The 25,307-nt window shown below is 34.9% G+C and overlaps 1 protein-coding gene across 3 annotated transcripts in view; it reads left to right on the forward strand.

The window, feature by feature from the left end:
• Nucleotides 1-25,307, forward strand: part of igf2bp1 (insulin-like growth factor 2 mRNA binding protein 1) — a 65,921-nt gene that overhangs the window by 23,681 nt on the left and 16,933 nt on the right. Inside the window, exons 3-5 of one of the 3 annotated variants that reach the window (XM_062050559.1) lie at nt 16,209-16,257; nt 22,987-23,050; nt 23,662-23,725. In XM_062050559.1, coding sequence (XP_061906543.1) covers nt 16,209-16,257; nt 22,987-23,050; nt 23,662-23,725 — 177 coding nt within the window. Of the gene's footprint in view, nt 1-16,208; nt 16,258-22,819; nt 22,841-22,986; nt 23,051-23,661; nt 23,726-25,307 lie in introns of those variants that run through there. The other 2 variants (XM_062050560.1, XM_062050561.1) reach the window with 2 other exon arrangements.

The raw sequence follows: 25,307 nt of genomic DNA on the forward strand, positions 1-25,307 counted from the left end.
TATTCTACAAGAAAATGAAATCAGTGCAATTGTTTGATGCCGCTGTGGTAGAATCTGCGTTAAAACAACAGTCCTTTGATTTCTACTCTTACTTTGCACTGAACAGGAAGTCAGTGTGCGGCGGTTGTGCGATTAGACAATAGAGTTTATGCTGCTTAGAAGTCAAAGGAAAACTGCACTTTTTTTGGAACGCTGTCTATCCTTCACAATCCTTATGTGAGACAAGAACACATGGTTTTCTTTTCTGTGCATTCTTAAAAAGTAAAAAAACTGCTAGCAAAAAGCGGCTAACAATGCGGGTAATGGGGACATTCCTATAAAGCGCTCCATCAAACCTCCATCAATGTTTAATATATACACACTAAGTATATATGTTGTATCTAGTAACATTAATAATATGTAATATTTACATATTTTACTCATAAGCATCACCCTGACTTGTTTTTTGGCATAGCAATGGATGCTACTTGTGACAACAGACTGCAGACTTAAAAAAAAACAAAAACATTTTTTTTTTTTTTTTTTAGAATTTATTAATCAATCCAACAAAACAATACACAACAATACCATGATAATGCAATACTATTCCAAAACCAAACCCGACCCAGCAACATACAGAATAGCAATTGAGAGGACACAAACATGACACAGAACAATCTAAAAGTAGTGAAACAAAAATGAATATTATCAACAATCGTATCAATATTAGTAACAATTTCAACATAGCAGTGATTAAAAATCCCTCATTGACATTATCATTACAAACATTAATAAAAAAAAAAAATTAACAATAGTGTCACAGTGGCTTACACTTGCAATCGCATCTCATAAACTTGACAACACATTGTGTCCAATATTTTCCACAAAGATATAATAAATCATATTTTTGGTTCATTTAATAGTTAAAACAAATTTAAATAATGGATCCCATATTCCAATACATGACTCATTATTATCTAATCTAAATGCAGTTTTTTCTACTGATATCATCTCCATAGCTTGTGTATACCAGTCAGAATGTGTTGGACTATCAACATTTATTAATTTTTTTAATTTCACCCTTTTTGTTATTATGCATATTGAAAGAAATGCATTTTTACTCTTTGATGACGCGTTACTAAATTGATGGAGATCACCAAGAATACAAGTTTGCGGTGTCTTTGGGATGTTTATATTAAGGAATGTGATTGCTTCTTTTGTTGTTTTCAACCATAACTCTTTTATTCTCTGACATTCCCACAATAAACGAACAAGAGTTGCCTCGGCTGCCCGACACTTCATACATAGCTTGCTATCTACTACACCAATTTTAAACAGCTGAGAAGATGTAAAATACAATCTATTCAAGATCTTAAATTGAGTCAGCTTATCTTTAATGCTTCTAAAGGGCTTATTGGCATTTTTCCAAATATCATTCCATGATATGTCTCTTTCATCTAAAATTTTTAAGTCCATCATCCATTTCCGAACACGTGCATCATTTGCATTTCTAGTGTGGTGTTCATTTATTATTCCATAAAATAGTTTAATTTCTTAATTGTATCTTGATTAAAAGTGCATCTTCCTGTTCATGACTGTTTAAAGACATACTTCCAGAGGATATGCATTTATTTACAGCGTGTTTTAAAGAGATACAATTTAAAAAATGATTTCTGGGTACATTATATTGATCAACTAAATCATTGAATGGTTTAAAAGAGTTTTTATTAATAATATGATGAGATTTAGTAATACCTCTGTCTTTCCATGTTGTCCATTTAACCACATTTTTATTAATTATTATATTAGGATTGTACCAAAGCGGTTGATTTACAGATGTAATTGGGTTGATTCCAAGTATTTTCTGACACAGTTTTAGAATGTTAAAGGTGGCTTCTATTGGGCTCTGCCTCAATAAATTTGGTATTTTTTAAATATAATATAAACTCCCCACATCAATGTCCAAATTCATTAACATATTTTTTCTATGTTGATCCAGTCCTTATCTGCAGAAGAATGGAACAAGTGGCTTGCTTGTTCACAACCGAATGAGATATAATAATGTAAGAAGTTTGCAGACTTGATGAGAGACAACAAAGACTACTTTGGGACAAATGACGATACAGAAACTCCTATTTTTGAACCTGAATATAAGGAGAACGATCTACAAGTTTTAGAAGCTGTGTGCTAAACAGATGCATTTTTAGTCAAACACTAAGCATCATGTAGCATTATTGCTAAGTGCTAAACAAGATATACAAACATAATAAAACACTCACTTACTGTACAATGTCTGCTTTCACTGGGGTAAAAACTGATGGGGATGTTTATATATTTCAGCACCACACTTGAGTTCTCCGTTTAGATGAAGAATTGATCATAATCCTCACTCCTCAGGTGAAACAGGCTGGCAACGTCAGGTTGAATTAGGAAGTTGACCAACTTCTCAGCTTTTGGCCACAAGCTTCTACGATATTATAATCTAGTACAAACTTTCACCAACTCTCAGGCGACTCAGCAAAATTGTGTGAGCAAACTAAAACGTTAGCACTTACAATAAAAATGTCGCTACTGCTAAAATATATGAATAAATAAAAACACTTTTTTTTGTGTGTGTTTTTAGAGGTCTTTTAGGTGGAACAGATCAATCCAACTACCTGCATTGTTAGCTGCCTCCTACTAGCAGTTTTTTGTTAGCGCGCACAGAAGAGGGAAAGACTTGTGAATGATATTCGCAAGTAAACAAAAAGTCTAGTTCCCCTTGAACAATAGTAAAACTTTTTTATAGAAATTACTCCTTTTGTGTAAAAATAATATCGATGGACAGAGATGAAGTTGTATTTAAGCATTGAAAGTAAAAATAGGACTTATTTTTTACACTTTGACAAGTGGTGGGCCTTTTGGATCATCTTTTCAACACTTGAATGACTGGGACCCTTTTGGGACCTTTGACACTCGCCAACATTGAGGGAGTCCTCCTGCTGACAATAAACATGGTCTGAAAATGAAAACATCACAATGTTTGGACACACATGGTTTTTAAAAATATGTTTTCTCTGCGCGGGACATTTCTGTGGCTGCTGAGGTTTATTACTTTTACCAGATTTGTGCTTTTCATTGTGATTCGATCACTAAATGTCCTAAAAACAGGAGACCTTGAATGATGTAATAGAACGACGTCATCACGTGTTGTGACAAATACGTCACCTTGGACTTTATAACAATTTTAAAGGTGCCATATGTAATAATGTAGCCAGAAATGGTACTGCAATGAAGGTCAAAATTCTATAGTCCCCTCCGCCTCTCGCTGACTGAGGTTGCCAGATACGCGGCCGAACCCAGCTCGATGGACTGGGCTACTCCAAGGAACTTCAAACTTCCACTGCCTCTTGCTAGGGGTTGAGGTTCTGGGAACATAGAAGCTGAATAGACAAGCGTTTTGTCAATAACAAATCTCTAACACATTTTACGCAGAAATTTGGCTATTTCAGGAAGAAGTACGTCATGCCCGCGTACAATATCACAACAAATGGCAATCATATGGTTGTTGTCAGTACTATCAGAAAACAAAGACTAAAACCAACTACAACCAACGCTAGCAATGGTTATACTGGTGAAAATAAGTAGTGCATGCTTAGCAGCCTAATGTACGCCCAAAACTAAAGAGGAGACATTTTACCAAGGTATGTCTATAGGCTACTGTTTCAAACGTTTCAGATTGCCATATAACTTGGTACATGTAGTCCACAATAGGCAGTGCTAATTGAGTATCTATGCAGGCTCTCTTAGTGGCTTATTTATTCAAATGGGTTTAAAAAGGACTGAACTTAATGATTTATTTGTTGGTAGTTTATTTTCACGAGATGACTCTTTTTGAAGTCTTCATAATGGGAAACCTAACCTAATGGTTCTTATACCTTACTATATTGTTTTGTTGCGTATTTTTTGTTAGTGATAACACATTTTACAGAGAAATTAGGCTATTTTTAGGATGAAGTACGTCATGCCTGTGTACAATATCACAACAAATGGCAATCATATGGTTATTGTCAGAACTATCAGAAAACAAAGACTAAAACTAACTACAACCAACGCTAGCAATGGGTATATTGGTGAAAATAAGTAAAGCATGCTTAGCAGCCTAATGTACGCCCGGAACTAAAGAGGAGACATTTTACCAAGGTACCGGTATGCCTATAGGCTACTGTTTCAAATGTTTCAGATTGCCATATAAAATGGTACATGTAGTCCACAATATGCAATGCTAATTTAGTAGCTATGCAGTCTCTCTTAAAGGCCTACTGAAATGACATGTTCTTATTTAAACGGGGATAGCAGGTCCATTCTATGTGTAATACTTGATCATTTCGCGATATTGCCATATTTTTGCTGAAAGGATTTAGTAGAGAACATCGACGATAAAGTTCGCAACTTTTGGTCGTTGATAAAAAAAACCTTGCCTGTACCGGAAGTAGCGTGACGTCACAGGTTGTGGAGCGCCTCACATCTGCACATTGTTTACAATCATTCCCACCAGCAGCGAGAGCGATTCGGACCGAGAAAGCGACGATTACCCCATTAATTTCAGTGAGGATGGAAGATTTGTGGATGAGGAAAGTGAGAGTGAAGGATTAGAGGGCAGTGGAAGCGATTCAGATAGGGAAGATGCTGTGAGAGGCGGGTGGGACCTGATATTCAGCCGGGAATGACTTAAACAGTAAATAAACACAAGACATACACTACCGTTCAAAAGTTTGGGGTCACATTGAAATGTCCTTATTTTTGAAGGAAAAGCACTGTACTTTTCAATGAAGATAACTTGAAACTAGTCTTAACTTTAAAGAAATACACTCTATACATTGCTAATGTGGTAAATGACTATTCTAGCTGCAAATGTCTGGTTTTTGGTGCAATATCTACATAGGTGTATAGAGGCCCATTTCCAGCAACTATCGCTCCCGTGTTCTAATGGTACAATGTGTTTGCTCATTGGCTCAGAAGGCTAATTGGTGATTAGAAACCCCTTGTGCAATCATGTTCACACATCTGAAAACAGTTTAGCTCGTTACAGAAGCTACAAAACTGACCTTCCTTTGAGCAGATTGAGTTTCTGGAGCATCACATTTGTGGGGTCAATTAAACGCTCAAAATGGCCAGAAAAAGAGAACTTTCATCTGAAACTCGACAGTCTATTCTTGTTCTTAGAAATGAAGGCTATTCCACAAAATTGTTTGGGTGACCCCAAACTTTTGAACGGTAGTGTATATATACTCTATTAGCCACAACACAACCAGGCTTGTATTTAATATGCCACAAATTAATCCGCATAACAAACACCTCCCCCTTCCCGTCCATATAACCCACCAATACAACTCAAACACCCGCACAACACACTCAATCCCACAGCCCAAAGTACCGTTCACCTCCGTAAAGGTCATACAGCACATATATTTCCCCAAAGTTACGTACGTGACATGCACATAGCGGCACGCACGTACGGGCAAGCGATCAAATGTTTGGAAGCCAAAGCTGTACTCACGGTAGCGCGTCTGCTATCCAACTCAAAGTCCTCCTGGTTGTGTTGCTGCAGCCAGCCGCTAATACACCGATCCCACCTACAGCTTTCTTCTTTGCTGTCTTCATTGTTCATTAAACAAATTGCCAAAGATCCACCAACACAGATGTCCAGAATACTGTGGAATTTTGCGATGAAAACAGACTACTTAATAGCTGGCCACAATGGTGTCTCAATATGTCCGCACAATCCGTGACGTCACGCGCAAACGTCATCATTCCGAGACGTTTTCAGCAGAATATTTTGCGGGAAATTTAAAATTGCACTTTACTAATCTAACCCGGCCGTATTGGCATGTGTTGCAATGTTAAGATTTCATCATTGATATATAAACTATCAGACTGCGTGGTCGGTAGTAGTGGGTTTCAGTAGGCCTTTAATGGCTTATTTATTCAAATAGATTTAAAAAGGGACAAGCGGTAGAAAATGGATGGATGAACTTAATGATTTATTTGTTGGTAGTTGATTTTCACAAGATGGCTCTTTTTGAAGTCTTCATTATAGGAAACCTAACCTAATGGTTGTTATACCCTATTATTGCATAATTGTGTTAGTGATAACACATTTTACTTAGAAATTAGGCTATTTTCAGGAAGAAGCCTGCGTACAACATCACAACAAATGGCAATCATATGGTTATTGTCAGTACCAGCAGAAAACAAAGACTAAAACCAACTACAACCAACGCTATTAATGGTTATACTGGTGAAAATAAGTAGAGCATGCTTAGCAGCCTAATGTATGCGCAAAACTAAAGAGGAGACATTTTACGAATGAGGATGGGTAGAAATAATATGTTAAAGTACCTTATCTTTTCTTAATAAATTTAATACAAAAATAAATGTACTGTGTGCAATTACATATATTTACACTTTAATCATATCTAATAATAAAACAAAATATACCATTATACATTTCAAAACAATGTTTTCGTTCAAATAAAGACGAATACTTAAATATCCGCTTGACTTATGATTTCAATCCAACAAATTGTTCATGCAAACATTTTACAGTAACATTTTATACAGTAAAATCCACTTTTGTACTGTTGTTCGATACAGAGTAATAATACACTATAAAAACACAACAATTGTAGATTTTACAGTATAAATAACTAGCATGAATTTTATCGTAAAAACATAGTGGTTCCGTTTTTCCATTCCATTTAATTTAATTCCATTTATTTTATAGGAAAAAAACTGCAAATATTATGGTAAATTTGTGACGACGGAGCTGCCAGTTTTTAACAGTACAATCTAAAGATTGAGTTTTCTAGAGCGTACATAAAAAAATACATAGACAATCAGACATGTTTTATATATACACATTAATATTCATACTGTATATTATTCACTGTTAAAAGCGGCCCTCTGTGGGAAACCATAACTGCGATGTGGCCCTCAATGAAAAGGAGTTGGACACGCCTGTTGTAATTTGTCAAACGGTGGAGGGCGGGGCATCGAAATAAACAATAACAATATTTCGGGGCTGTATATCTCATTTTGAAATGAGCATATCCTGGCTAAACTACTGTTATCAGTTATAGAGGTATTGGAAAAAAACATGATTTATTAATGCCTTTTGACATCAGGGCCAATTAATGATGACTTGACATAACATTATTACATATGGCTCCTTTAAGGCTAAATGTTGAGACTTTTTTGTTTTGTGTAAAGAAAGATGTTTGATATTTGACTCCTTTTCCAAGCTTGACAATGACTTTTTGATGCTTAAATCAAACGAAGCTTTTGGAAGTGAACCGCCTTCATTTACAGCAGAGGTGTCAAAGTCGTTTTCACTGAGGGCCACATCGCAGTTATTTTGGGCCCCAGAGGGCTGCTTCTAACAGTGACTAGTATTACACAATTGTTTAATGCCTTTTATTAGTAGATGTTTTTAAAAAATATAATGTAAAGAAAATATGGTAAGTTGCAATAACTTCACCTCAAAACGTAGTGTATATTACTGTCAATGGAAAAACAGTACTGCTGTTTTTATGGTAAAAAAAAAAAGGCAGCTCATTGACAGAATTTTATTGTAAAATTTACCTTTGTTTTTTTTTACTGTAAATAAAAAAATGCAATTTTGCAGTTAAATGTTGGCACCTGAGCTGCCAGTTTTTTTTTTGTTTTTTTTTAACCGCAAATCAACAACTGTAGATTTTTCGGTGGATAACTGTAAATGCCAAAACAGCACCACGGTTTATTACAGTAACTTTTTTTCATTTTCACAAAAATGCTGTAAAAACCACAGTAAATGTCACAATTTGACCATGAAATCTATTGCTACTTTTACATTGCACAATTTGAGGGATAACTTGCTTTGAAATCATTATCATTAGTATTTATTTCTATTTAAAAAATGGTTTGAATGTTTGATCATAATTTTTGCATAATTAGACAATATTTAAGTTAACATAATTTGCGATTACATGGAGTACATTTTTTTTTTTTTCTCCCAAAATAGAAAGAAAGAATAGATTTAGTAAGAAAAGTTACAGTACTTTATTGATACATATTATTTCCAGGCTTTTGAGGGCCAAATAAAATGAAGTGGCAGGCCACATCTGGCCCCCTGGGCCTTTAGTTTGACACCTGTGATCTACAACATCCGGGGATAGTCACATGACTGTTACGTGACAAGCACGCAGGACATTGTAATGCTCTCTTGCGAGTTACAATCACACAACAATTGGATGTTGTTAATAAAACATGAATATCATCGTTTGTAGATCATCAGATTTGGTCCATTGTTTGCGCCAAACAGCTTTTTAGTGCAAGACGCCCTCTGCTGTTTAAAACACGGAAGTCTCTCTCTCTCTCTTTCTCCGTCTCTCTCTCTCTGAGACGGGCCCCTCTTCGAGCTTCTTCGTGATTGGCTGTTGTCAACCCCGCCTCTTCCCCTCACAATTTAAGGAGTGTGGTGACGTCACTCGCTCTTTCGCGCGCACACAAAAGATCTCTTCCTCCGTTTCTCTTCTTAAAGTAGATTTATTTCAGAATTAAAAAAAATCGAAACATTAATTTTTCGTGTGGAAATGCTGGTTGTATTTACAAACATGTCTATTATTAAAAACATTGATATATAAGATCATTTAGTAATATAATATACAAAATAAAAAAAGTGAAACGATCACAAGTTTTAAAATAAACACAATGAATACTGAATAAGAGATCAAATCAGAAATAATTATGAGTAGTGATTTATTTTGCACATTATATTTAATTAGGTGACTGGGTATCTATGCAGGCTCTTTTAGTGGCTTATTGATTCAAATAGATTAAAAAAATTAGTGAACTTAATGATTTATTTGTTGGTAGTTTATTTTCATGAAACGTTTTCATAATAGGAAACCTAACCTAATGGTTCTTATACCTTACTATATTGTTTTATTTCGTATTTTTGTTAGTGATAACACATTTTACACAGAAATTAGGCTATTTTTAGGAAGAAGTATGTTATGCCTGCATACAATATCACAACAAATGGCAATCATATGGTTATTGTCAGAACTATCAGAAAACAAAGACTAAAACTAACTTCAACCAACGCTAGCAATGGGTATACTGGTGAAAATATAAAGCATGCTTAGCAGCCTAATGTACCCCGAAACTAAAGAGGAGACACCCTGTTCAGTTTTATTGCGTATTTGTGTTAGTGATGATTTAGTAGCCTATTTGTTGCTAAACTGGTCAAATTATACCAGTTATTATTAATACTATAATTAAATCTCTTCCGTTTAAATGAGTCACGTGGTTGTCGTTTATTTATTGGCTGGTAAACAAATGTCAATCATGTAGTGTGTGTAAATGATTAATCGCCCAATATGAGTAATAATTGTACTTTTAATTCGGCAGTTATGTAACCGTGTCTCTGCTCTGTTGGCAGCCTTTGATGTAGAACATGTGAAATATTAGTTGACTAAAGGTAGATTTTATTTATTGATTCGTCAAAACGACAGACAGGATTTTCGTCAGTTTTTTTCCTCTTTATAAAAAAAGAAAAAAGAAAAAAAGACGCAAGGTTTGTTTGCTTGCAGGGAAGTGGATGACGCGTTGAACCCCCAACCCCCACACCAGCCTATGTCCCACGTGAGCATGTATAGAGAACATCCTATAGAAGTTTGAACCAATCACATCCCGGCCCGCTTGGCTTGGGCTCCTCCCCCTTCTTTACGGAATGACTCGTTATTTCCTGGAATTGAGAAGAGACTCGTGTGCTATTTGAATTTACACTGTATGAAAAAAAAAATTCAAAAGGAATTTTACATTTGCTACCTCATTATACTATTGGCTAAGTTTTATATTCATAAATGTAAGTTTCTCAATACCCGACCTGTTTTTTGTGCCTTTAAAAAAAAGATTTAGAACTCTACATTAAAACAATCTCTACCTCTAACAACCAAAAAGCTGTGAAAACGATGATGCTGTGTTCCAAATTTAAGTTATTTACTGAGATTGAGTGAGCCTATGGCTTTGCACTTTGTTTATTATATATATATATATATATATATATATATATATATATATATATATATATATATATATATATATATATATATATATATATATATATATATATATATATATATATATATATATATATATATATATATAGCATTCTATTTTAGTTAATTTGAATTTACAACCCCCTGGCGATGTTTTGTACTGTTTTTTTTTTACTGTTTTGTACTTTTTTTGTACTTCGATTATTATTTTCAACTGTTTGTAAATGTTGAAATTTATAAATAAAGGTTTATATTTAAAAAAAGAAAAAAAAAGATGAGGCTCAGCAACGGGTTACGGCACTAGTCTGCGCCCTCACAGACTAAGTACACAGTGTACATGTGGGAAGTATACTTACTGGACCGTACTTAGTGACGCAAGTGTTCCTTTTTTAGAACAACTCCAGTAACATTACACTTCCTGGTTGTCCACCAATCACAATCACGCCTGCCACAAGGTGCATTCAAGAACGCCGGAATTCACACTTGAAAACTCAACCTTACCGCTGCAGAACGAATGTCGATTTTTTGGGGGGAGGGCGGGGGGGGGGGGGGGGGGGGAGACAAATTGTCAAACCTTTTTCACCAAAAGCTCTTACAGAAATATTAACATTTATGTAGATGACAAATGTAGCACCTGTCATATACCAAACATCTAAAAATGGTTTTAAAACAAAACAATTAAATGGTAATTTTTCACAAATAACCAACAATTTGAACATATTGGTCCTTTTTCTGTTCAGGATATTAAATATATAACTAAACTTTGACATCTTCATGAAGAAATGCTGTGCTGTATATGTTTTCTGTAAAATAGTAAATTTTAATTGCATGCATAATTGTATCATTTTCACAATTTCTCTGCATCATAAGCGGCATGCTAACTTATTTGTCGTTTTTATTGACAAACCTGTGTAATGTAATGTGGCCTTCAAGTCTTTAATTGTATTCTTTGAATAGGTATTATTACCATCACCATTTTCAAAGGAATTCTATCAGCATTCATTATGCAAACTTGGGGCATCTGGTGAAATACAAAATTGAAAGTAAAGTCACATGTTTATACAAATTTAAATAAGTAATAACATATATATTTGTATGTACTAGTTTCATTATTTATATTTCTGGTCATTTCGGGTTTCATGCATTTGAATTATTTTGTCAATAACTTCTGGAAATTCTTTCTAATGCAAGAGATTGGTCTTCTCTGCAGACAATGTAGAAAAATTAATTGTGCATAAAAAAAGGACAAAAGTCCGACACCATTTAAAATGGAGATAGTTGGCTCTTCAAAATGGAGGTCTGCCACATGAGCAGCAGGCGGGGTCAGAGGGTGAACTTTGACCCCATGCAAGCAGAGCAACCCCCATTTTTGGCACTAAATGAGTTCCAGAGGCCTTTGGCTGTTCTCTCCTGTAGTCTTGGCCTTTCAGAGAATGAAGATCACATGACCAGATGTGGTCCAATCAGGACGTGACATTGTCTCTAATAATTAGTTTGGGTCCTTGCAGAAAGTCGCAATCAGGACTAATGATGATGATGACTGTTATTATTATTATTATTATTATATAGACATACTGATGCTTATTATTATTATTATTATTAAGATTATATAGACATTACACTGATGCCTGTTATTATAATTATGATTATTATATAGACATTACACTGATGCCTATTATTATTATTATTATTATTATATAGACATTACACTGATGCTTATTATTATTATGATTATATAGACATTACACTGATGCCTATTATAATTATTATGATTATTATATAGACATTACACTGATGCCTATTATTATTATTAATATTATATATACATTACAATGATGCTTAATATTATTATAATAATTATTATTATTATATAGACATTACACTGATGCTTATTATTATTATTGTTATTATATAGACTACACTGATGCCTATTATTATTATTATGATTATAATTATGATATAGACATTACACTGATGCTTATTATTATAATTATTATATAGACATTACACTGATGCTTATTTATTATTATTATGATTATTATATAGACATTACACTGATGCTTATTATTATTATTATTGTTATATAGACATTACACTGATGCTTATTATTATTATTATGATTATTATATATACATTACACTGATGCCTATTATTATTATTATTGTTATATAGACATTACACTGATGCTTATTATTATTATTATGATTATTATATATACATTACACTGATGCCTATTATTATTATTGTTATATAGACATTACACTGATGCTCATTATTATTATTATATAGACATTACACTGATGATTATGCTTATTATTATATAGACATTACACTGATGCTTATTATTATTGTTATATAGACATTACACTGACGCTTATTATTATTATTATTATTGTTATTATATAAACTACACTGATGCCTATTATTATTATTATTATTATGATTATAATTATTGTATAGACATTACACTGATGCTTATTATTATTATTATATAGACATTACACTGATGCTTATTATTAATATTATTATGATATAGACATTACACGGATGCTTTTTATGATATAGACATTACCCTGATGCTTATTATTATTATTATTATGATATAGACATTACACTGATGCTTATTATTATGATGATATATAGACATTACACTGATGCTTATTATTATTATGATATAGACATTACACTGATTCTTCTTCTTATTATTGTAATTATTATGATATAGACATTACACTGGTGCTTATTTTTATTATATAGACATTACACTGGTGCTTATTTTTATTATATAGACATTACACTGATGCTTATTATTATTATTATTTGTTAGTTTGTATTTGTTTATTTGAAGAACAATGTGCAATTACATTAAAAAGATGGCTGCACCAGATGTATGCTAATTTCCATCTGTAGTCCTTTTATGGCACATCTAACATCCACAATTAGGATTAAAAATAAACAACAATATTGAAATGACATAATGATAGGCAATTTAAAGTTCAAGTACAATACATAAAGTGTATGTTAGTGGACGGTCAATTTACAGTATTTTAGCAGCGGAAGTATATAAAGGGCAGCAGTTTTGATCAAAGTCCACATACTGTGCAGATGGTACCCATAAGGGTATCTCATCCAATAGCCATACACCCCAGTGGTACTGCATATGTATACAAGTGTGTGATGTTACAAGATTGGACTGGTACTCCGGGGGCCATCAGACCAGGGTATCATCTGATGGTCAACTACATGCCTGCTATTGTTCATGCGAGCAGTGGTCTGGTGGTCTACAAGCCAGTCTTTGACTGCCTGTGAGCAGGACTGCTGGTCTACAAGCCAGTCTTTGACTGCCCATGAGAAACTGTGAAAACTTGACTTTACTTTTTAAATCGAATTTTGAAAATAATCATCCATCCATCCATTTTCCACCGCTTATTCCCTTCGGGGTCGTGGGGGGCGCTGGAGCCTATCTCAGCTACAATCGGGCGGAAGGCGGGGTACACCCTGGACAAGTCGCCACCTCATCGCAGGGCCAACACAGATAGACAGACAACATTCACACTCACATTCACACACTAGGGCCAATTTAGTGTTGCCAATCAACCTATCCCCAGGTGCATGTCTTTGGAGGTGGGAGGAAGCCGGAGTACCCGGAGGGAACCCACGCAGTCACGGGGAGGACATGCAAACTCCACACAGAAAGATCCCGAGCCCGGGATTGAACTCACGACTACTCAGGACCTTCGTATTGTGAGGCAGACGCACTAACCCCTCTGCCACCGTGCTGCCTCAAAATTTGAGATTTTAGAATCGCAATTCAGACGTGAATCGATATTTTGTTTTCACCCCTCTTAACGTTTAGCTAGTCTTTTATTAGATTATTTATATGACATTTTGCTATTTCTATCAACACAACAAAAATATTATACAAGAGTGTCAGATTTTTCTTGTTTTTCAAAAAAGTTTGTTGACTTTGTTTTTCCAAAAAAGTTTGACTTTTTTCTTTTTCAAGAAAGTTTGTTGAATTTGTTTTTCAAAAAAGTTTGTTGACTTTGTTGTTTTTCAAAAAAGTTTGTTGACTTTGTTTTTCAAGAAAGTTTGTTGACTTTGTTGTTTTTCAAGAAAGTTTGTTGACTTTGTTGTTTTTCAAGAAAGTTTGTTGACTTTGTTGTTTTTCAAGAAAGTTTGGTGACTTTGTTGTTTTTCAAGGAAGTTTGTTGACTTTGTTGTTTTTCAAGAAAGTTTGTTGACTTTTTGGTTTTTCAAGAAAGTTTGTTGACTTTTTGGTTTTTCAAGAAAGTTTGTTGATTTTGTTTTTCAAAAAAGTTTGTTGACTTTGTTGTTTTTCAAGGAAGTTTGTTGACTTTGTTGTTTTTCAAGGAAGTTTGTTGACTTTGTTGTTTTTCAAGGAAGTTTGTTGACTTTGTTGTTTTTCAAGAAAGTTTGTTGACTGTTGTTTTTCAAGAAAGTTTGTTGACTTTGTTGTTTTTCAAGAAAGTTTGTTGACTTTGATGTTGTCCATGAAATCTTTTTGACGTTGTTGTTTTTCAAGGAAGTTTGTTGACTTTGTTGTTTTTCAAGGAAGTTTGTTGACTTTGTTGTTTTTCAAGAAAGTTTGTTGACTTTGTTGTTTTTCAAGAAAGTTTGTTGACTCTGTTGTTTTTCAAGAATGTTTGTTGACTTTGTGGTTTTTCAAAAAAGTTTGTTGACTTTGTTTATCAAGAAAGTTTGTTGACATTGTTGTTTTTCAAGAAAGTTTGTTGACTTAGTTGTTTTTCAAGAAAGTTTGTTGACTTACTTGTTTTTCAAGAAAGTTTGTTGACTTTGTTGTTTTTCAAGAAAGTTTGTTGACTTTGTTGTTTTTCAAGAAAGTTTGTTGACTCTGTTGTTTTTCAAGAAAGTTTGTTGACTTTGTTTTTCAAAAAAGTTTGTTGATAAGTTTTTTGACTTTGTTGTTTTTCAAGGAAGTTTATTGACTTTGTTGTTTTTCAAGGAAGTTTGTTGACTTAGTTTTTCAAAAAAGTTTGTTGAATTTGTTCTTTTTCAAAAAAGTTTGTTGAATTTGTTGTTTTTCAAGAAAGTTTGTTGAATTTGTTGTTTTTCAAGAAAGTTTGTTGACTTTGTTGTTTTTCAAGGAAGTTTGTTGACTTTGTTGTTTTTCAAGGAAGTTTGTTGACTTTGTTGTTTTTCAAGAAAGTTTGTTGACTCTGTTGTTTTTCAAGAAAGTTTGTTGACTTTGTGGTTTTTCAAAAAGTTTGTTGACTTTGTTTTTCAAGAAAGTTTGTTGACATTGTTGTTTTTCAAGAAAGTTTGTTGACTTGGTTGTTTTTCAAGAAAGTTTGTTGACTTTGTTGTTTTTCAAGAAAGTTTGTTGACTTTGTTGTTTTTCAAGGAAGTTTGTTGACTTTGTTGTTTTTCAAGAAAGTTTGTTGACTTTGTTGTTTTTCAAGGAAGTTTGTTGACTTTGTTGTTTTTCAAGAAAGTTTGTTGACTCTGTTGTTTTTCAAGAAAGTTTGTTGACTTTGTTTTTCAAGAAAGTTTGTTGACATTGTTGTTTTTCAAGAAAGTTTGTTGACTTTGTTGTTTTTCAAGAAAGTTTGTTGACTTTGTTGTTTTTCAAGGAAGTTTGTTGACTCTGTTGTTTTTCAAGAAAGTTTGTTGACATTGTTGTTTTTCTAGAAAGTTTGTTGACTTTGTTGTTTTTCAAGGAAGTTTATTGACTTTGTTGTTTTTCAAGGACGTTTGTTGACTTAGTTTTTCAAAAAAGTTTGTTGAATTTGTTCTTTTTCAAAAAAAGTTTGTTGAATTTGTTGTTTTTGAAGAAAGTTTGTTGACTTTGTTGTTTTTCAAGGAAGTTTGTTGACTTTGTTGTTTTTCAAGGAAGTTTGTTGACTTAGTTTTTCAAAAAAGTTTGTTGAATTTGTTCTTTTTCAAGAAAGTTTGTTGAATTTGTTCTTTTTCAAGAAAGTTTGTTGAATTTGTTCTTTTTCAAGTTTGTTGATATTTGTTCTTTTTCAAGAAAGCTTGTTGAATTTGTTGTTTTTCTAGGAAGTTTGTTGATTTGGTTGTTTTTCAAGGAAGTTTGTTGACTTTGTGCTTTTTCAAGGAAGTTTGTTGACTTTGTTGTTTTGTCCCTCTCCTTCTTCCCCCCAGGACCAGAAAGCTGCAGATCAGAAACATTCCACCTCACCTTCAGTGGGAAGTGAGTTTTTCTGCCTCTGGAGTGGCTATGTTTACTAAACTGCACCTGTGACACACACACACACACACACACACACACACACACACACACACACACACACACACACACACACACACACACACACACACACACACACACACACACACACACACACACACACACACACACACACACACACACACACGTACACTTTACATTGTCAGTCACTTTTAAAAGCACCTTAGAATGTTACCAGGGACCTCATGTATTAAGTTTCTGGCGTGTCCAGGCTTAGGCTTGACACGTGCTGCGGTCAGAAGTGCACACAGGCTGCAATTAAACACAAGTGGTGGGACATCAGGAAGAAGGTGAAAAAGAAGAATCACCATATATTCCTGACTGTAGAACGCACTGCTAAATAGAATAGAAAGTAGAAAGTACTTTATTGATCCCTGGGGGAAAAAAATAAGCCACACCCACTACATTTTAGAATCAATCAATCAATCAATCAAAGTTTATTAATATAGCCCTTAATCACAAATGTCTCAAAGGGCTGCCCAAGCCACAACGAAATCCTCGGCTCAGATCCCACATCAGGGCAAGAAAAAAACTCAACCCAATGGGAACAACCAGAAACCATGGAAGGGACTACAGATGTCGGCACTCTATAGCCGCAGACTTTTTTGGGGGCTCTGGGAGTCACTATTAAGCCGGAGTTCTTAGAAGGCAGATTTGTGTCCGGGACATATGGTACAATACAATCAGCAAGATAGGATGAAGCTAGATCCTTTAGTATTATATACCTAAGTAGTAAAACCTTAAAGTCACATCTTAAGTGCACAGGAAGGTATATATATATAAATGTATGTACAGTATATATATATATATATATATATATATATATATATATATATATATATATATATATATATATATATATATATATATATACATACATACATACATACATACATACATACATACATATATATATATATATATATATATATATATATATATATATATATATATATATATATATATATATATATATATATATATATATATATATATATATATATATATATACACTACCGTTCAAATGTTTGGGGTCACCCAAACAATTTTGTGGAATAGCCTTCATTTCTAAGAACAAGAATAGACTGTCGAGTTTCAGATGAAAGTTCTCTTTTTCTGGCCATTTTGAGCGTTTAATTGACCCCACAAATGTGATGCTCCAGAAACTCAATCTGCTCAAAGGAAGGTCAGTTTTGTAGTTTCTGTAACGAGCTAAACTGTTTTCAGATGTGTGAACATGATTGCACAAGGGTTTTCTAATCATCAATTAGCCTTCTGAGCCAATGAGCAAACACATTGTACCATTAGAACACTGGAGTGATAGTTTCTGGAAATGGGCCTCTATACACCTATGTAGATATTGCACCAAAAACCAGACATTTGCAGCTAGAATAGTCATTTACCACATTAGCAATGTATAGAGTGTATTCCTTTAAAGTTAAGACTAGTTTAAAGTTATCTTCATTGAAAAGTACAGTGCTTTTCCTTAAAAAATAAGGACATTTCAATGTGACCCCAAACTTTTGAACGGTAGTGTACATATGCACATATATATATACATATGCACATATATAGTATATATACATATACACATATATATATATATATATATATATATATATATATATATATATATATATATATATATATATATATATATATATATATATATATATATATATATATATATATATATATATATACACATATACACATATACAAACCCCGTTTCCATATGAGTTGGGAAATTGTGTTAGATGTAAATATAAACGGAATACAATGATTTGAAAATCATTTTTAACCCATATTCAGTTGAATATGCTACAAAGACAACATATTTGATGTTCAAACTGATAAACTTTTTTTTTTTGGCAAATAATCATTAATTTTAGAATTTGATGCCAGCAACACGTGACAAAGAAGTTGGGAAAGGTGGCAATAAATACTGATAAAGTTGAGGAATGCTCATCAAACACTTATTTGGAACATCCCACAGGTGAACAGGCAACTTGGGAACAGGTGGGTGCCATGATTGGGTATAAAAGTAGATTCCATGAAATGCTCAGTCATTCACAAACAAGGATGGGGCGAGGGTCACCACTGCGTTAGCAAATTGTTGAACAGTTAAAGAAAAACCTTTCTCAACCAGCTATTGCAAGGAATTTAGGGATTTCACCATTTACGGTCCGTAATATCATCAAAGGGTTCAGAGAATCTGGAGAAATCACTGCACGTAAGCAGCTAAGCCCGTGACCTTCCATCCCTCAGGCTGTACTGCATCAACAAGCGACATCAGTGTGTAAAGGATATCACCACATGGACTCAGGATCACTTCAGAAACTCACTGTCAGTAACTACAGTTGGTTGCTACATCTGTAAGTGCAAGTTAAAACTCTCCTATGCAAGGCGAAAACCGTTTATCAACAACACCCAGAAACCCCGTCGGCTTCGCTGGGCCTGAGCTCATCTAAGATGGTCTGATACAAAGTGAAAAAGTGTTCTGTGGTCTAACGAGTCCACATTTCAAATTGTTTTTGGAAGCTGTGGACGTTGTGTCCTCCGGACCAAAGAGGAAAAGAACCATCCGGATTGTTATAGGCGCAAAGTTGAAAAGCCAGCATCTGTGATGTTATGGAGGTGTGATAGTGCCCAAGACATGGGTAACTTGCACATCTGTGAAGGCGCCATTAATGCTGAAAGGTACATACAGGTTTTGGAGCAACATATGTTGCCATCCAAGCAACGTTACCATGGACGCCCCTGCTTATTTCAGCAAGACAATACCAAGCCACGTGTTACATCAATGTGGCTTCATAGTAAAAGAGTGCGGGTACTAGACTGGCCTGCCTGTAGTCCAGACCTGTCTCCCATTGAAAATGTGTTGCGCATTATGAAGCCTAAAATACCACAACGGAAACCCCCGGACTGTTGAAAAACTTAAGCTATACATCAAGCAAGAATGGGAAAGAATTCCACCTGAGAAGCTTAAAAAATGTGTCTCCTCAGTTCCCAAACGTTTACTGAGTGTTGTTAAAAGGAAAGGCCATGTAACACAGTGGTGATCATGCCCTTTCCCAACTACTTTGGCACGTGTTGCAGCCATGAAATTCTAAGTTAATTATTATTTGCAAAAAAAAAAAAGTTTATGAGTTTGAACATCAAATATGTTGTCTTTGTAGTGCATTCAATTGAATATGGGTTGAAAAGGATTTGCAAATCATTGTATTCCGTTTGTATTTACATCTAACACAATTTCCCAACTCATATGGGGTTTGTACATATACACATACACTACCGTTCAAAAGTTTGGGGTCACATTGAAATGTCCTTATTTTTGAAGGAAAAGCACTGTACTTTTTAATGAAGATAACTTTAACCCTTGTGTGGTGTTCGGGTCTGTGGGACCCGTTTTCGATTTTTATTAAAAGAAAAATTATACACTTAATGAATTTTTCAAACTGAGACTCACTGGCTTTGGCTCATTTTCTGTGAAGAACATATATCAGAATACATATTTAGGAAACACACACCATACACCCCCCCTACACATTTCTATTACATATGAGATGTCCGGGGTCCACTGGACCCGGGGCTAATAGAAGTGTGGAAATTGATGTTTTGTGTACCACACACACACACACACACACACACACACACACACACACACACACACACACACACACACACACACACACACACACACACACACACACACACAGCAGGCCTAGACAGGGAGGGCAGAGTGTAGGTACACAGAACATCAGAGGGTCAAATGTGCGACAAAATGAGCGCAAACAGTGTTGCAACCTTGTGTGGGAACCGCAGGTGCAGAAACACAAAAGAAGAATCCCTGTGGGATGCAGAAACTGGCAGATAAGTTTCCTTGCAACGTTCATATTGTTGTTACTCAGCCAGTGTTTGTGGGTCTTAGACTTAGACTTACTTTTTATTGTCGTTCAAATTTGAACTTTACAGTACAGATAAGAACGGAATTTCGTTGCATTAGCTGGTTGGCAGTGCAGGATAAAAAAGCAATAAGGTGCAGATATAAATAAATAGATTACTGTAAAGATAAATATATTGCACTTTTGCATATGCATCTACGTTTATGGATGTATGTTATATTGTCTTTATATTCCAGCGAGTTCATCCATTTTTGGGGGGAATTGAGGGGATCATTATGATGCGTTCAAGAGTCTTACGGCCTGAGGGAAGAAGCTGTTACAGAACCTGGAGGTTCTGCTACGGAGGCTGCGGACCTCTTTCTAGCAGTGAAAACAGTCCTTGGTGGGGTTGGGAGGAGTCTCTGCAGATTTTCTGAGCCCTGGTCAGGCAGCGGCTTTTTGCGATCTCCTGGATAGGAGGAAGAGGAGTCCTGATTATCTTTTCCGCCATCCTCACCACTCTCTGGAGAGACTTCCAGTCTGAGGCACTGCAGGCTCCAGTCCAGACAGAGATGCAGTTGGTCAGCAGGCTCTCTATAGTGCCTCTGTAGAATGTGCTGAGAATGGGGGTAGAGAGCTGTGCTCTTTTCATCCGACGCAAAAAGTGCATGCGCTGCTGAGCTCTTTTTACAAGAGCTCCGGTCTGTAGGGACCAGGTCATATTGCCAGTTATCTGCACCCCCAGGAACTTGGTGCTGCTTACCATCTCCACCGCTGTGCCGTTGATGAAGAGTGGAGCGTGGCTGGACTGGTGCTTCCTGAAGTCGACAATGATCTCCTTGGTCTTGTCGACGTTCAGGACCAGGTTGTTGGTTCTGCACCAGTCAACCAGATGTTTCACCTCCTCCCTGTAGTCCATGTCGTTGTTGTCACGGATGAGGCCCACTACTGTCGTGTTGTCCGCATACTTCTCAATGTGGTTAGTAGTGGACCTGGCGCAGCAGTCATGGGTCATCAACGTGAACAGCAGTGGACTCAGGACGCAGCCCTGGGGGGAGCCGGTGCTCAGGGAGATGGCACTGGAGGTGTTGTTGCCCACTCTCACAGACTGGGGTCTGTCTGTGAGGAAGTCAAGCAGCCAGTTGCATAGGGGGGTACTGAATCCAAGGGTGGCCAGTTTGCTCACCAAGTGCTGCGGGATGATGGTGTTGAATGCCGAGTTGAAGTCCAGAAACAACATCCGCACGTGTGTGTCCTTTCCTGCCAGATGTGCTAAGCTCAGGTGGAGTGCAGAGGAGATGGCGTCCTCTGTGGAGCGGTTAGGGCGATAAGCAAACTGGTATGGGTCGAATGTGGGGGGAAGTCTGGAGACAATGTATTCCTTTACCAGCCTCTCGAAGCACTTCATTACAGATGTTTTTTGGGATAAGTCAGTATTTTAACAAAAAAGTGTTTGATTGTGAGGCATTAAAAGCCACAAAATGCAACGGGTCCATCAGACCCACAAACACTGGCTGAGTAACAACAATATGAACACCTCACAAGGGTTAAACTAGTCTTAACTTTAACATTAACATTGCTAATGTGGTAAATGACTATTCTAGCTGCAAATGTCTGGTTTTTGGTGCAATATCTACATAGGTGTATAGAGGCCCATTTCCAGCAACTATCACTACAGTGTTCTAATGATACAATGTGTTTGCTCATTGGCTCAGAAGGCTAATTGATGATTAGAAAACCCTTGTGCAATCATGTTGACACATCTGAAAACAGTTTAGCTTGTTACAGAAGCTACAAAACTGACCTTCCTTTGAGCAGATTGAGTTTCTGGAGCATCGCATTTGTTTGGTCAATTAAACGGTCAAAATGGCCAGAAAAAGAGAACTTTCATCTGAAACTCGACAGTCAATTCTTCTTAGAAATAAAGGCTATTCCACAAAATTGTTTGGGTGACCCCAAATATATATATATATATATATATATATATATATATAAGCTAATGCTAGCTATAAGTTAATGCTAGCTATAAGCTAATGCTAACAGTAAGTTAATGCTAGCTATAAGCTAACACTATAAGATAATGCTAGCTATAAGCTAACACTAGCTATAAGATAATGCAAGCTCAAGATAATGCTAGCTGTGAGCTAATGCTAGCTACAAGCTAATGCTAGCTACAAGCTAATGCTAACAGTAAGTTAATGCTAGCTATAAGCTAACACTAGCTATAAGATAATGCTAGCTATAAGCTAATACTACCTATAAGATAATGCAAGCTCAAGATAACGCTAGCAATAAGCTAATGCTGGCTATAAGATAATCCAAGTTCAAGATAACGCTAGCTGTAAGCTAATGCTAGCTGTTTCAGAAAAACATGTAAAGCGACTTTGGGTACGGTACTTAGAAAAGCGCTATATAAATCCCAGGTATTATTATTATTATTATAAGCTTATGCTAACAGTAAGTAATGCTAGCTATAAGCTAACACTATCTATAAAATAATGCTAGCTATAAGCTAACACTAGCTATAAGATAATGCAAGCTCAAGATAATGCTAGCTGTGAGCTAATGCTAGCTATAAACTAATGCTAACAGTTAGCTAATGCTAGCGAGTGAGAGCAGATGTTTTGGTGGTATCTAACAGGGTTGTTTGACATTTACTAATGATGCTAACTGATAACATTTCTGCTTGCATGCTAAAAGAAAACAATTGCTGTAGCTGAGCTTCCATCTAAAAATGTTTTTTTATCCTGAGCGGTTGTCTTACCTGCTTTGTGCTTTTCCTCCTCTGACTTTGTGCCAGATGTTCGATGGCCTGCTGGCTCAGTGTGGAAGTGTGGAGAACTGCGAACAAGGTAGGCTCTCCAGGTGAATGATGACATCATCACCTACTTCTCCAACACCTTGCCATCAGTCCACTTCAGCTTTCACAATAAAAGCATTCAGAACGACGACAAAGTGCGTTTCAAAGAGATTAAATATTTGTCCAAATAAACGTTTTCCATTCAGGGCCACAGACTGACCAATCAAAGGATGAGCAAAACACAAATGAACTAAAAAAAAAAAAAAAAAAAAAAAAAAAGCTAGCATACTATGCTAACAAGCTAAAAATGGCATGCTTACAGTTAGCATGAGTGAAATACTAAAATATATGACACTATACTTGCTAAATTAGGTAAGAAAGCTAGCATGTTAACAATATTACATTATTATGAGGTGTATACCTGAAAATGTGTGTAAGATGCTAACGTTAGCATGCATCAAGTATGGAAACATGACTGACATGTATACCTACAAATTTGGCTAAAAAAGCTAGCATTCTAACGTTAGCATGCTAACAGGTACCATTTGTCAAGTAACATAATATTTGACACTGAGATATGCACTTGCAAAATTTGCAAAAAAGTTTGCATGCTAATATTTGAATAGTGAATAATGTCACACTTTCACTTTCTCTTTCCCGCAGTCAACACGGACAGCGAGACTGCAGTGGTGAACGTTACGTACGCCTCCCGCGAACACGCCAGGCAGTAAGTCTTCACTTCCTGCACGCCGCGACAATCTTTGGCGACAAACAATGTGGCCAAAGATTGTTTACACAATGTTTAAATGTTGTCTGTTACACGTCATGGCCAAAATAATCATCACAATTATTTACAAAGATTTTCTATAACATTTTTAAATGTCGTCTGCTACACGTCATGGCCAAAATAATCATCACAATTATTTACAAAGATTGTCTATAAAATGTTTAAATGTCGTCTGTTACACGTCATGGCCAAAATAATCATCACAATTATTTACAAAGATTTTCTATAACATTTTTAAATGTCGTCTGCTACACGTCATGGCCAAAATAATCTTCACAATTATTTACAAAGATTGTCTATAAAATGCTTAAATGTCGTCTGTTACACGTCATGGGCAAAATAATCATTACAATTATTTTCAAAGATTGTCTATAAAAATTTTAAATGATGTCTGATACACGTCATGGGCAAAATAATAATAATTGTTTACAAAGATGTCTATAAAATGTTTAAATGTTTGCTGTTACACTGTCATTACCAAAATAATCATCACAATTATTTACAAAGATTGTCTATAAAATGTTTAAATGTCGTCTGTTACACGTCATGGGCAAAATAATCATTACAATTATTTTCAAAGATTGTCTCTAAAAATTTTAAATGATGTCTGATACACGTCATGGGCAAAATAATAATAATTGTTTACAAAGATGTCTATAAAATGTTTAAATGTTTGCTGTTACACTGTCATTACCAAAATAATCATCACAATTATCTACAAAGATTGTCTATAAAATGTTTAAATCTCGTCTGTTACACGTCATGTCCAAAATAATCATCACAATTATTTACAAAGATTGTCTACAAAATGTTTAAATGTCGTTTGTTACACGTCATGGCCAAAATAATCATCACAATTATCTACAAAGATTGTCTATAAAATGTTTAAATGTTGTCTGTTACACGTCATGGCCAAAATAATCATCACAATTATCTACAAAGATTGTCTATAAAATGTTTAAATGTCGTCTGTTACACGTCATGTCCAAAATAATCATCACAATTATTTACAAAGATTGTCAACAAAATGTTTAAATGTCGTTTGTTACACGTCATGGCCAAAATAATCATCACAATTATCTACAAAGATTGTCTATAAAATGTTTAAATGTTGTCTTTTACACGTAATGGCCAAATAATCATCACAATTATTTACAAAGATTGTCTATAAACTGTTTAAATGTCGCCTGTTACACGTCATGGCCAAAATAATCATCACAATTATTTACAAAGATTGTCTATAAAATGTTTAAATGTCGTCTGTTACACGTCATGGGGAAAATAATCATTACAATTATTTTCAAAGATTGTCTATAAAAATTTTAAATGATGTCTGATACACGTCATGGGCAAAATAATAATAATTGTTTACAAAGATTGTCTATAAAATGTTTAAATGTTTGCTGTTACACTGTCATTACCAAAATAATCATCACAATTATCTACAAAGATTGTCTATAAAATGTTTAAATGTCGTCTGTTACACGTCATGTCCAAAATAATCATCACAATTATTTACAAA

This window comes from Entelurus aequoreus, linkage group LG06, assembly GCF_033978785.1.
Source record: "Entelurus aequoreus isolate RoL-2023_Sb linkage group LG06, RoL_Eaeq_v1.1, whole genome shotgun sequence".
NCBI classification, from domain to species: domain Eukaryota; kingdom Metazoa; phylum Chordata; class Actinopteri; order Syngnathiformes; family Syngnathidae; genus Entelurus; species Entelurus aequoreus.